Raw genomic sequence first — 13,102 nt, 5'->3', positions numbered from 1 at the left:
AAAATTGTTCGAGAATTTGAAAACAAATACGTACTTGCAGCCCTTTGATAGCGACGCAAGCTCTTCGCCAAAATTCCACATATCGAGTCTTCGAGTATTTCGTCAAGATGTCCTATGAAAGAAATATTTTTGGTAGTAAGGTCGAATTTCATCAAGCACTCAGCCATACTGGCAATACGGCAGTTTGTGATTGGCCTGGCTGCGATGTTTCAAAGTTGCAAGCAGTGCGGCAGCAGAGCTGGCAACCAACATAGAGGATGATGAGAGTGAGATGGGAGAGCGACTCACGTTATCCTTGCGCTTGATTGGCTTAATATTTTCAGCCAATCGGACGACACAAAGACAATCTTCCGAAATTTTGGCGCCACAGCAGCCATCATCACTTATTGCATCACGACCAATGGTAGTTTCAACCCATAGCTTGGCTATCATTCGCTCAAGTTTTGTGGTACCATTGCTATTGGAAGAATTGTTACGGTAATTTAACATCATGCGATGTCATTCCGGTTGTCAGTGAAAACGAAGATGCATCGTTGCGAAAGCTGATTCCAGCCACGAGCAGCATATTCTGGAAATAGTGTCAATATATGGCATCAGGCTGTAGCAAGGGCACTCTAAAGCCCGTGTAGTTAGTGTTGTTACACTAAACCAAGTCGTCTACCTCATGCGCTCAAATTTTCATCTCAGCTCTGGATCTTTTGCTGCAAATTGTACAAGATCATGAACCTGATCGATGGTTTCGCAAATTTCAAACGCGACCGTTACTTCGGCGGGAAACCGAGCAACGCCGCCAAGATCTCACTTTGCCTTTTCTCCCCTGGGTCCAAAACATGCCGCGCTCTCTGGACGGGCCCACTGTCCCCGTAGCATCGGCGTCCCTCGCGTCGCGTGCGCTCTTTACTTGGGTCCTTCCGCTGCTTCGGCTCGGTCACACGCGGCAGCTTGACCAAAGTGACATGTGGCCGCTCGAAGCCTCCAATGCTTGTGCCGGTGTCATCCCGTCGTTTACACCGACGTACGCCGCGACCGCGTCTCTTCTTCGCACGTTTATTCGCCTCCATGGCCGGCGCTTTGCGCTCATCGGTCTCGCGCAGCTTTTGCTCGTGCCATGCACCCTCTACGGGCCCTATGTGCTGCACCAAGTGCTCTCGACGCTCGAGTCGCCCGCGGATGGATCGTCGTCTTCGTTTCTATGGACAACGCTTGGTAGCCTCTTTCTCGTTCAAGTCACCGCGGCGCTGCTCTCGGCTCACACCGACTACCTCGACAAAGTCCTCGTCGTGCGCCTCACGGCCGGCTTGCAGCACCTGCTCTTTGAAAAGACGTTGCGCCTCGACGCGACGTCCCGGAAGCGCATGTCAACCGGCGACCTCACCAACTACTTTACGTCCGACATCAGTGCCATTTTGCGCGTGACGTTCTACGTCCACTACCTCTGGCTCATGCCGCTGCAGATCGTCGTCACGCTCGTCTTGCTCTACAAAATCATCTCGTGGGCGACCTTTGTCGGTGTGGCCATTCTCGTCCTCGGCGCGCCTATCACAAACGTCCTCGTCAAGCTCCGGTACCGTGCGATGGACACGCTCATGGCGCAAAAGGACGCTCGCATGCGGTTTGTACATGAAGTCGTGAGTGCCATCCAGATTCTTAAGCTACAAGCCGCCGAAGACGCCGTCTTGACCAAGCTCCTCGCGCTGCGGGCCAAAGAAGTGCAGTCGCTCCGACGCCTCTTTGCATTGGCGAGCGCAACCATCTCAATGGCGTACATCATCCCTGCGACGGTCACGGTCGCGTCACTCGCCACATACACGCTGCTGCTGCGTGAAGACGTGACGATCGCCAAGGTCTTTGGTGCCCTCGCGCTCTTCAACTCGCTCTCAACGCCGCTCAACAACTTTCCGCACACCTTGACGTCGGCACTCACGGGGCTTGTCTCGGTGCGTCGCCTCGATGCTTTTCTGGCGCTGCCCGAGCGACCGATAGACCGTGTCCAGACGCCGTCGACGCTGCCTTCCGACCAGCTCGCGCCGCTGGCTGCCGACAAGGTTGCAATCGCGATCGAAGACGGTGCGTTTGGATGGGACCCCGAAAACCCCATTTTTGCCGACTTTAATCTGCGCATCCACCAAGGCGAGCTTGTCGTCGTCCACGGCCTTGTCGGCGAAGGCAAGTCGTCGCTCTGCTCGATCCTCCTCGGCGAGCTCGACAAGCTGCGCGGGTCGGTCTTTGTCGGTGGCCGCGTCTCGTACTTTTCGCAGCAGGCGTGGATTCAAAACATGACGATCCGCGAAAACATCCTCTTTGGCAAGCCGTACGACCGCAAAAAGTACGCTGCTGTCATTGACGCCTGCGCGTTGACAAAAGATCTCGCCGCTTTCCCCGCCGGCGACCGCACCGAGATTGGCCAGAAGGGCGTCAACCTCAGCGGCGGCCAGAAGGCGCGCATTGCGCTCGCCCGCGCGTGCTACAACGACGGCGACGTGTTCATTTTGGACTCGCCCTTGTCCGCGGTGGACGCGATCGTCTCGAACGAGATTTTCACCAAGTGCTTTCTCGGCCTCTTGTCCAAGAAGACGGTGCTGCTCGTGACGCACAACCCCGAGATCATTGCGTCCAAGCACATCGACCGTACGATTGAGATCAGCAACGGCATCTGCAAGCAAACTGTCAACACGGCCAAAGAAACCTTCGACTTGGCCCTTTCACCGCTCGCCGCGCACCCGATCATGTCGTACACCAACGATGACGACGACGACAATGACGTGATGGATGACGTGACCACGATCTCGAATGTCGCGCCGCACTTGCTCTCGCCGTCGCTGCGGTCGCCGTATGTGCCCGGTGGCTTTCACGAGATGGTGTACACGCCCCGGCAGAACGCCGACGGCACCTTTGAAGAGCCGCTCGTCCACGGCAAACTCGTCGACGAAGAGTTTCGCTCCGAAGGCCGCGTCTCATCCAACGTCTTTGGCGCGTACTTTCGCGCGGCCGGTGGGTGGCCGGTCGTCGTGCTTCTGCTCTGCGTCCAGTCGACATGGCAGGGCCTCGCGGTCTGCGGTGACCTCTGGCTCAGCAAGTGGTCGGCGTCGTCGGCCGTCGAGTCGCCCGACGTCTTCCAGGCCAACGCCGCGTGGAACGTCGGTGTGTACGCGTGCTTTTCGCTCGGGAGCGCGTCGATCGTCATGGTGCGCATCCTCAGCGTCGGCTTTGCGGGTCGGAAGGCGTCCCGCGCGCTCTTTGACCAAATGACGTCGGCGCTCCTCGCCGCCCCGATGAAGTTCTTCGACACGAATCCAACCGGCCGCATTTTGAACCGGTTCGCGGGCGACTTTAACGCACTCGACGTCGGCGTGCCCTTCTCGTTCATGTTTGTACTCGCTACGTTCTTCATCGTGCTCTTTGCGATGGGCACGACGATCGTGGTCGTCCGGTCGCTGAGTTTTTTCATTTTGCCGCTGTTTTACGTCTACTACCGCGTCGGGAGCTTTTACCTCCAACCGGCCCGCGAGATTGAGCGCCTCGGGAAGGTCACGTACTCGCCCATGATCAACTTGATCTCGGAAGCGATCGACGGCGCGGTCGTCATCCGCGCGTTTGGCGCCAAACAAGAGCGCCGCTTCCAGCGTCTTCACCACCGCAATGTCAACCGGTACAACGAGTCGGTGTACGCCAAGCAGATCGTCGAGCTCTGGTTCATGCTCCAGAACCAGCTCCTCTCGGCCAGCATGATCCTCGTCATCTCGCTCTCGCTTGTCTACGCGCGCGTGTACTTGACGCCCGGTCTTGTCGGCCTCGTCTTCAACTATGCGCTCAACGTGCCGCTCAACCTCCAGTACCTCATCCAAGACGCGTCCGAGATTGAAAAGAACATGGTGTCCCCCGAGCGCATCATCGAGTACACGCAGATCCCACCGGAGGCGCCGCGCGTGATTCCTGGCGCCGTCTCGACGCAGTCGTGGCCGTCGCAGGGCGCGATTACGTTCAACAACGTCAGCTTCCGCTACAAGGAGAACGACCCGCTCGTGTTCAAGGACGTTTGCGTCGCGCTTCGGGGCCGGGAAAAGGTCGGCATCGTCGGTCGCACGGGGGCTGGCAAGTCGAGCTTGACCATGGCGCTCTTCCGCATCAACGAGCTCGCGGCCGGGTCCATCTCGATCGACGGTGTCAACTGCGCATCGGTCGGGCTCAAGACGCTCCGCGAAAGCATTGCGATCATTCCGCAAAACCCGGTCCTCTTCAAGGGCACGCTCCGCCAATATCTCGACCCGTTTGACCAGTTTCAAGACGACGACCTCTGGAATGTGCTGCGCAAGGTCAACTTGGTCGAACGCACCGAGAAGGACGGCTTGAGCAGCGACGTCGAGGAGAACGGCGAGAACTTTAGCGTCGGCGAGCGCCAAATGCTGTGCATGGCGCGTGCGCTCCTCTTGCGCGCCAAGGTCGTCGTCATGGACGAAGCGACGGCGGCCATGGACCACGCGACGGACCAGAAGCTGCAGCACGTGATTCGCACCGAGTTTGCCGACTCGACGGTCCTCACGATCGCCCACCGTCTCGACACGGTTTTGGACTGCGACCGGATCCTCGTGTTTGACCACGGCCGCCTCGTCCAGTGCGACAGCCCAAGCACCCTCATTGCCCAAGGCGACGGCATCTTCTTTGAGCTCTGCAGTGAAGGCGGCTACCTCGACAAGGTCCACCAACATGCAACGGCATAGAGCAGATAATTTGTCGACTGTTCATCTCAAACCGAATCCCACGTCTTTCTTTGCATTCGATTCGCATGCGTCGTACGCGCTTCGCATGTCAAGGAAGCCTTGGAATTGTGCAATGATCGATACGCCACCTCGGCCGATCGCTGCAGCAAGTGACGGCAGGTTGTTCTTGTTATGTTCATGCTGCCAAGTGGTGGATCCTCCCAGCTACCAATCAATGGTATCTGTGCTGCATGGACGGCGCAGAGAGTGATGATGCGATTGAGTCTCCTCTGCAAGTCCGACTTTTGTCGCAAAGACCCACGGAAGCTTCTTCTGTTGAGCAAAAGCGCGCCAAGTCGCTCATGTCGTTGCTTGGCGGGAACGTTTCGCGGCAAATCCGAACGGCGAGACGCGGCGCGCATCTGGCTCGCTGCCAATTGGCTACTGATCGGCCGATGTATCTCGTCTGGTCGTGCCAAGTGGCGCAAGTGGCGTGCGCCGAAGTCAACGCTTTGGATTGGCGCCATGACGGACGAGGCGATGCTATGGCGCGGCCACCGCCAAGGCGATTGGCTCGAGGCGCGGGTGGACAGACGTCCCTGTCCCACCCATCTATCGTCATTTCGCCCACCCCGGTCGCATCTCTTCTCGCACGCTACACAAGTACACTGCATCCAGCGCTGTATTCTTGTCGTCATCTCGTTGCCAAGATGGCGCTGGCCGCCATCTTGCACGCGATCTTTGGGAGAGCGTCCTTCGCCGGCCCTCGGTGCGATATTAAAACGTGTCCGGCGTATTTTTAATCCAACGCCAGCGCAAAACGACTGGCGGCTGCATACAAACGCCCACTGGGGCCACATTAAAAATACACGCGTTGGCAATAAAAACAGCCCTGGCCGCCACCTCGATTCGCGTAATCAAGTACAAAGTCGCCCTGTCGCAGACTGCGTAGGCTGACACGACGCCACCTTTTTACGTTTTAAGCGAATTCGTATCCGGAGTCGTTTTGGCGGGCGCTGGGTTTGCCGCCAAGATGGCTTGTCGACGACATCTCGCAGTTCACTTTTCAATCGACCAAGTACGTGCCACAGCAGTAGCATGGTCGCCCTCCCGCAGCCCGAGATCATCGGCGACATCACCGAGTACAAGCGCCGCGAGCTCAACGGCGAGCTCGCGCCCGAGCCCTTCCTCTCGGAAAACCCGAACCGCTTCGTGCTCTTCCCGATCCAGCACGCCGACGTGTGGGAGATGTACAAGAAGGCCGAGGCGAGCTTCTGGACCGCCGAGGAGCTCGACCTGGTCCACGACCAGAAGGACTGGGAGAAGCTCAGCGACAACGAGCGCTTCTTCATCACGCACGTGCTGGCGTTCTTCGCTGCCTCGGACGGCATTGTCAACGAGAACCTTGCCATGAACTTCTCGAACGAAGTGCAGGTGCCGGAAGCGCGCTGCTTCTACGGCTTCCAGATTGCGATCGAAAACATCCACTCGGAAGTCTACTCGCTCCTCATCGACACGTACATCAAGGACACGGTCGAGAAGGACCGCGTTTTGCGCGCCATTGACACGATCCCGTGCGTCCAGCGCAAGGCCCAGTGGGCGCTCAAGTGGTGCAACAACCAAATTGCGGCCTATGCGGAGCGCATCGTCGCCTTTGCCGCTGTCGAGGGTATCTTCTTTTCCGGGTCGTTTTGCTCGATCTTTTGGCTTAAGAAGCGCGGGCTCATGCCTGGTCTGAGCTTCTCGAACGAGCTCATCTCGCGCGACGAAGGCCTCCACTGCGACTTTGCGTGCCTCATGTACTCGAAGCTTATCAACAAGCTTTCGAACGAACGCGTCCACGAGATCGTTGGCGACGCGGTCACGATCGAGAAACAGTTTGTGTCCGAGTCGCTCCCCGTCGAGCTCATTGGCATGAACTCGGCCTTGATGTGCGAGTACATTGAGTTCTGCGCCGACCGCCTCCTTCATGCGCTCGGTGCCACCAAGCTCTACAACGCCAAGAACCCGTTCGACTGGATGGACATGATCTCGCTCCAGGGCAAGACCAACTTTTTCGAGAAGCGCGTCGGCGAGTACTCCAAGTCGGGCGTCGGCGTCTCAGCCGAGGACCAGTCCTTCACGCTCGACGCCGACTTTTAACCAGCCCGCTGTCGCTACCCGCATCCGTTTGAACCTTTTCCTACCATAAATTTATAACTATCAACCCTAAACTCCTCTTGCCAGTTCGCTACTTAGTGCATTACTGTAAGCTTAGCGGGTTGATAAAGAATACATTCGCAGTACGGCAGCCACATGGACACCTCAACGTGCACCCCACAATTACGACATGGCCCTTTTGAGTCGCTACATATGAACATGACGTGACCAAGGTAGGTCTCATGCGCATGTTCTTGACGAAGCCACGCATACAATGTCCCGCTCTCTACTGACGAAGTCGACAGCTTCGGCTGGAAAGCACCAGTGCAAGTGCGTAGAGGCTGTCAACGATGTGCGTTAATCGTGGGTTTTAAGTTAGACGCATCGTTGACTAGAAGGTCGTGGGCACTGAGGGCTGGGCCTTCAGTTTCGGCGCGAGAAAGTCCATGTTTAACGCATTCTCGTCGTCCTGGTCCGAGATGCGGACGCCGTCAAAAGACAAGTTGTCGTCGTCGTCTTCGGCGCTCTCTTCACGCACGACCGGCGGTGGGTTAGTAGCGATGGGCATGCCGCTCTCGAACGAGTAGCGGTCAACATCGAGGGGCGCGTCTGGCACCGACGCCGACACCTTGGCCGGCATAGGCTGGCTTGTCTGGATGTGGCCTACTTTTGCCGATGGCAAGGGCGCTGGCGGAGGCTGTTTGGACGACCCGCGTTGCTTCGAAGGGGATGGCTCGCCGGGGGACGGTTTGGCCGGCGACGAGAGAAACTCGCCATCGCTGTTGACGACCGTGTCGCGCGCGACGGGATGAACTTCAAGAAAGTTGTCGACCGTGAGCGCCGACCGCAGCGACTCGGACTTGCCGGCCTCTTGGATCGGCATCGGGAGCTTCTCGAGGATCGATGGATTGTCGTTCACGATGAAGAAGTCGCGCACGAGCTCAAACGCGTGGCCGCTGCACGTGGGGCACCGCGGCGCTGTTGTGAACGTGTGCGACGCCAGCATCGAGACAAAGGCTTGGAGCGAAACCTGGCGGTACTTGATGACCATGGCCGAGTTGGACGAGAAGAGGTGCTTGCGCGGAAAGTCAAATTGGCCAAGCGCATGCATATAGTGCTGGCAGCCCGGGCACGTCTTCTCGAGTTCCGTTTGCTCGCTCAAGTGCGCATGGAGCGTTTGCTTGAGGGCGAGGAACTCCGAGTATCGGTGCACGACCTCCCACGACTTGGCCGGCGCTGTCTTGACAGTCTTCATTGCGACCTTGTAGTACGTCTTGCCGTCGACGACGACGGTGCTGGGCACCGAGACGCGCACACTGCAGCTCAGGTCGACGCCGCCGTTGCGCGAGTAGCTAAAGCGCTCCATTCCGAGACGAGGACGAAAGGGATTCTGCTGCCATTCCGTCAAGATCGCGGCCGCGGCCGCGGCCGGTGCGTCGAATCCGGCGATGCCATTGGCTGAAATCAGGACGTTGTGATAGGTTGAGCGGCCCGCCATTTCGAAACCGGGCTTCGGCCAGCCCAATTTAATACAAACATTTAATATGACTTCATGCTTGTAAGGGTTTACATGAAATTATTTTATGAAGTATGGCAGCAGATTCGTGAGCAACCTCGGGAGCCCGTTGCCGGCGAGACGCGCGCGGGGGCGCGGGCGTAGCCAACACCCGTGTCACCATTGCACGGGCTCTGGGTCATCCATGACTGCATTGACCTGCCAGTTTAAGCTGACATTTATGGGCCAACGCAGCGGATCATGCGCACCCGCCCCTACTAGTAGCAGAGACTATATTCTTAGTCGTCATTATCTGACCACCCCATTCGGATGCCTACACCGCATCTCTCGGTTCTCTTGATGAAGCTGTCCGCCATTGCCGGTCGGCTCAAGCGCAATGCGAGCGAGCGCTTATCAAGTCGGTGGGCCTGTCCAGTCCCGAGAAGAAAAAGATCCATTTTCGATATTCGGACAAGTCCTACTTGAAGGTATGGAACAGCCCCCTTCCCACAACCCACCCCATTTGGTGTTTGTATGATAGGGGAAGTTGAGAATGATGGTCGCCGGACCTCTCCCAAATTAGGCATCTCAAATGCACGTGATTGGTGTATTTCGCTAGGGCACGGGGAACGCGCGTGGAAACAGTGCCAAAGGACTTGAAGTTTGTATGCAATAGAATTCGAATTCGGCGAGGTAGCCGTTGCGGAACTTTGGTCCCATTCTTCTTCCAGCCGCTTGAGCCCCGAAGCACCCGACCAGCGCCATGAACTCGTTCAAGAAGGAACACCCGTTCGGTACGACGAAGATGGAAGCGATCGTGGCAGGTTGACAGGCGCTATGTGTAGAGAAGCGGCAAGCGGAGGCCCAGCGCATCCGCTCCAAGTACCCCGACCGTATCCCGGTCATTTGCGAGAAGGCCGACCGCAGCGACATTCCCGATATTGACAAGAAGAAGTACCTCGTGCCCGCGGACCTGACGGTCGGCCAGTTCGTGTACGTGATCCGCAAGCGCATCAAGCTCTCGCCCGAGAAGGCCATCTTCATCTTCATCAACAACGTGCTGCCGCCGACGGCCGCGCTCATGTCGAATATTTATGAAGAGCAGAAGGACACGGACGGCTTTCTGTACATTACGTACAGCGGTGAAAACACGTTTGGCGCCGACGACGACGACGAGATGTAAACCCACCGCAAGGGTATATATATCTTGTCTTAATCTCACTGAATACACGTCGTGCATCCCTTCATTCTTCGGTGAACGTGCACACTTGCAGGCCTTTTCCGACCGCGACGATCTGCAGTGCTGTCGCATCAAGCGCCTCGTAGACGCCGAGGCCTGCAATGTCGGCCGTCTCGGACAAGGCAGCCGCCGCCCACTTCAAGGCCGAGCGAGAGTCGTTCCAGCGCCACACGGTCACGCGCTGGTCGTAGCCGCCGGCGACGACGACGTTGCCGACACACCGAATCGCCTTGAGCGCCGACGCACTGGCATTGCGGACGCCGGCGTGGTGCGTCGTCTCTGCGAGCCCGCCATCCGAGGCGAGCGTCAACGTAGCATGCGCGATGCACTGATCGTCGCCGCCGGTCACAATGTGAAAGCGCGACGGGCCGTCGGCGAGGACGCTGAGGCAGTTGACGCCCATGTCATGGGCCGTGTAGACGTACGCCGGCGTCAACGCCGTGTAGTTGCTTGTCGCGACGGCGTCGGTGAGGTGCCAGAGGACGACCTTGCCGTCGGTCGCGCCGGTCGCCAAGTAGAGCGTATTGGCCTCGTGGTAGAGCCCGCAGGACAAGATCGGCTTTTGCGTCGACGTGCCAAAGACGCCAGCGACATGGATATGACCGGCCGTGTCGATAAGCAGCGCTGTCACCGCACCTTCCGAGGACCCTGCAAACGCAAGGGTGTGGCCGTCGCCCAGTTGCGTCGCGGCGAGGGCAAGGATGCGCTGGTCCTGCGGCGCGTCGCTCGGCGTATGCTCACCGACGTGCTGCAGCCGCTTCTCGTGCAGACGCCACACGTGCACCGACTGCTTCCCGCCCGCCGATAGCACATAGTTGTCGGTGACGGCGAGTGCTCGAATGTTGGTCGTATGCATGCTCACCGAGTCGATGCAGTCGAGGACCTAGAAGCGTTGTGTCATCGTTTCCTCAAGTCCCACTGGACTGTACCTGGCGCTGGGTGTCGTAGGCATAGACCTTGAGCGCGTTGTCTTCGCCGCCCGTTAGCAGCAGCTTGGTCACGGGGTCCCACTCGACGCAGCAGGCGGTTTTGCTGTGGTGCATCTGGCCGTGCACCGACGTCGTTGGCCGCGTTGCTTCGAGGAGCGAGCTCGACGCGTGGAGCAGTATCGTATCTTTTTGACCGACGCACAGCGCGTGGTCGGTGGCACAGGCGACGCGGAGCGCGTGCGGGCTGCGCCACCCGCCTGTGGTGACCGAGACCCGACGGAACGACTGCGAGACGTTGACTATGTGCGCGGTTTTGGCGTGGAAACCAAACACAAGGAGATCATCGCCCTCGAACCAAACGCGCTTGAGCGTCGCGAGGCCCTTGATCGACTGCTTGCGCGTGATGGCAAAGACGCCGTTGACGCGCTCGGTGACAGTCAGGTACCCGTCGTGGCCCGTTGAGTAGAGCTTGTTGTCGCGCCAGAGTACGCTCGACACAATGTCGTCGCCGTGGGCGTGGGCGAGTACGTGCGTCGGCGACGATGACTGCGCCGTGTAGTAGGCGAGGTTCCCGCGGCTGTCGCCCGTCCAGAGCCCCGCGTCGTCGGTGAACGCGTAGCTGGAGACGCACGCCTTCGGTGTCCGGCTCGTGACGGACCGGAGGAGCGTCACAGTCTTGGTCGTCACATCGAGCGCCCACTCGTGCAAGTGCATGTCGACGCTTGACGTCAAGACGCGGTTGGGCGCGTGGAGCCACACGTACAGGACGCGGCTTGTGGCGTGCGCCTGCCACTCGAGCAACGACTGCAGCTGCGCATCGTAGATGTGGACGACGCCGCGGACGTCACCGACGGCAATGACGCCGTCGTCGTCCGAGGTGTCGAGGCTGCACGCGTTGTAGGTAAGCGCAACGGACGACGGCGCGGCACCGACCGCCAGTGCTTGCGCGACGAGCGTCGACTTGTCGGTGATCGCATAGACATGGGTTTTGGTCATCGCCATGGCGCGGACGGTCGCGTGCACCGAGGGGAGCGTCACCGCCGGCGGGGCTTGGTTGAAGACGTGGAGACGGAGGTCCCAGGTTTTGACGGCATTGTCACCGCCACCGGACGCAATCAGATGCGGCTGCGACGGGTGCACCGCGAGTCGCCAAACGTTGACGTCCGTGTGGCCGTGCAGCGTCGCAACACACTGGCTGGTGGAGAGATCCCACAACTTGCACGTCGCGTCTTCGCTCGCCGTGACGAGGCCCAGCGAAGTAAACTACCGCACTTGTTGTAATGATCAGGCGACCGTAAGCAAGGGGTACCTTGACATCCCAAATGCGAGCCGTGTGGCCCCACCCTCGAAAGACGCTCTCGAAGGGACGGCTGAGCGTCGTCGTGGGGCTGGTTACGCCGGTGCTGCCGTTAGCCCAGAGCTGTACTGACCGATCGTCCGAGACGGACGCGAGGCGCTGGCCGTCGTCGGACCACTGGAGCTTGAAGAGCACGCCGTCTGCACGATATTACGGTTCGATGTCGCTGCAGATTCATGGTGTGTACCGTGCTGGTGCAGTCGCTGGACGGGTTGGCCATCGCCCATGGGGTTCCACAGCAGAATGTGCTACGTCCTACGATCAAAGACGACACCGAAGCGCATCCAAACGTACCTGAAAGACCGTCCCGGCGGCAACGACGAGCGAGTCGAGCGACCGGCCATAGAGGCCCATGGCATACTATCCATCCCACGATAAGAGAGAGGTGGTAGAACATGGAGCGTACCAAGATCGACCGCTCCGAGCAGCGCACGCTGTGCACAATGGCATCTGTCGTCGGGTTCCACACGTGCACGAGGTTGTGGGCCATGCCGACGGCCACGAGCGGCAACGCACCAGCGGCCGTCGGCTCGTTGCTGAGCAAGCGCGCGTCGAGAATCCAATCTGGAAACTCCTTTTGCACCACGTGCATGCGGCGCATGTCGTCTGCTGGCGACGACGGCGCATGCGCGAGAACCGCAAGCATCTTTTGGCCAAAGAGCGCAGCGACTGGGTCGGCGACGTCGAGACCGTGGACGGTGCCGTTGCGCATCGCCGTGAGCGCGTGCACTTGGCAGCCGGTCGCAGTGTCGTAGAAGTACACGGTCGAGCCCACGCAGGCGTAGAGAAGCGACCCGTCGGGCGAGAAGTGCAGGGCCGTGACGGCGCCGACGGCCGCGTGCTTCTCGAGGTGCGCCGCCATCGAAATCGATTGGAAGAAAAAAGGACAACTCAAAGCGCACTTAACTGGACCCTCTAAGCCACTCGACTCAGTTGCAGCAAGCAGTGCTCTTGCATCGACAGAGGTTATGAGCCAACACACTCTATCGCGTACCGAGTCTCGACGACCTGGACCCCGGAGCAGCGTTGAGTACACTAGAGTTGAAGCGCACGAGGGTTTTTCGCCGGTACATGTCCATTTTGTCCGAATCTCAGGATTTTCATGTTGAGAAGAATGTCGAGGACAACGCTTCAATACAGGGAAATCGGGTCGAAATTACCGTGAATGTACGCTACTTCCTGCACACCCGTGCGACAGTATGCGGAAACACGTGGTTTTATACGTATTTTTATGGCCTAGACATC

The 13,102-nt window shown here is 58.8% G+C and overlaps 5 protein-coding genes across 5 annotated transcripts; 3 read left to right on the top strand and 2 right to left on the bottom strand.

The window, feature by feature from the left end:
• Window positions 1-776: 776 nt before the first annotated feature.
• On the top strand, window positions 777-4,773 carry SDRG_02634 (hypothetical protein). Its single transcript, XM_008608231.1, has one exon. It carries the CDS (start codon window positions 831-833, stop codon window positions 4,716-4,718), a length of 3,888 nt encoding a protein of 1,295 aa, XP_008606453.1. The 5' UTR covers window positions 777-830; the 3' UTR covers window positions 4,719-4,773.
• Window positions 4,774-5,722: 949 nt separating this feature from the next.
• SDRG_02633 (ribonucleoside-diphosphate reductase subunit M2) lies at window positions 5,723-6,922 on the top strand. The gene has a single exon (XM_008608230.1). The coding sequence runs from the start codon at window positions 5,796-5,798 to the stop codon at window positions 6,837-6,839; it is 1,044 nt and encodes a 347-aa protein (XP_008606452.1). The 5' UTR covers window positions 5,723-5,795; the 3' UTR covers window positions 6,840-6,922.
• A 249-nt stretch (window positions 6,923-7,171) lies between these two features.
• On the bottom strand, window positions 7,172-8,301 carry SDRG_02632 (hypothetical protein). The gene has a single exon (XM_008608229.1). The coding sequence runs from the start codon at window positions 8,200-8,202 to the stop codon at window positions 7,228-7,230; it is 975 nt and encodes a 324-aa protein (XP_008606451.1). The 5' UTR covers window positions 8,203-8,301; the 3' UTR covers window positions 7,172-7,227.
• Window positions 8,302-9,094: 793 nt separating this feature from the next.
• On the top strand, window positions 9,095-9,514 carry SDRG_02631 (autophagy-like protein 8; the record flags this gene model as incomplete). The annotated part of the gene is made up of 2 exons (XM_008608228.1): window positions 9,095-9,125; window positions 9,177-9,514. 2 exons carry the CDS (start codon window positions 9,095-9,097, stop codon window positions 9,512-9,514), a joined length of 369 nt encoding a protein of 122 aa, XP_008606450.1.
• Window positions 9,434-12,742, bottom strand: SDRG_02630 (hypothetical protein). The gene is made up of 6 exons (XM_008608227.1): window positions 12,264-12,742; window positions 12,152-12,217; window positions 12,045-12,105; window positions 11,810-11,997; window positions 10,501-11,763; window positions 9,434-10,454 (listed from the first exon to the last, which is right to left on the bottom strand). The coding sequence occupies exons 1-6, from the start codon at window positions 12,717-12,719 to the stop codon at window positions 9,576-9,578; spliced, it is 2,913 nt and encodes a 970-aa protein (XP_008606449.1). The 5' UTR covers window positions 12,720-12,742; the 3' UTR covers window positions 9,434-9,575.
• Between the last annotated feature and the right edge of the window lie 360 nt (window positions 12,743-13,102).

This window comes from Saprolegnia diclina (genome assembly GCF_000281045.1).
Source record: "Saprolegnia diclina VS20 unplaced genomic scaffold supercont1.6, whole genome shotgun sequence".
Taxonomy (NCBI): domain Eukaryota; phylum Oomycota; class Saprolegniomycetes; order Saprolegniales; family Saprolegniaceae; genus Saprolegnia; species Saprolegnia diclina.
The sequence above is the reverse complement of the archived record's forward strand: the minus strand, read 5'-3'. Positions and strand labels throughout refer to the sequence as shown.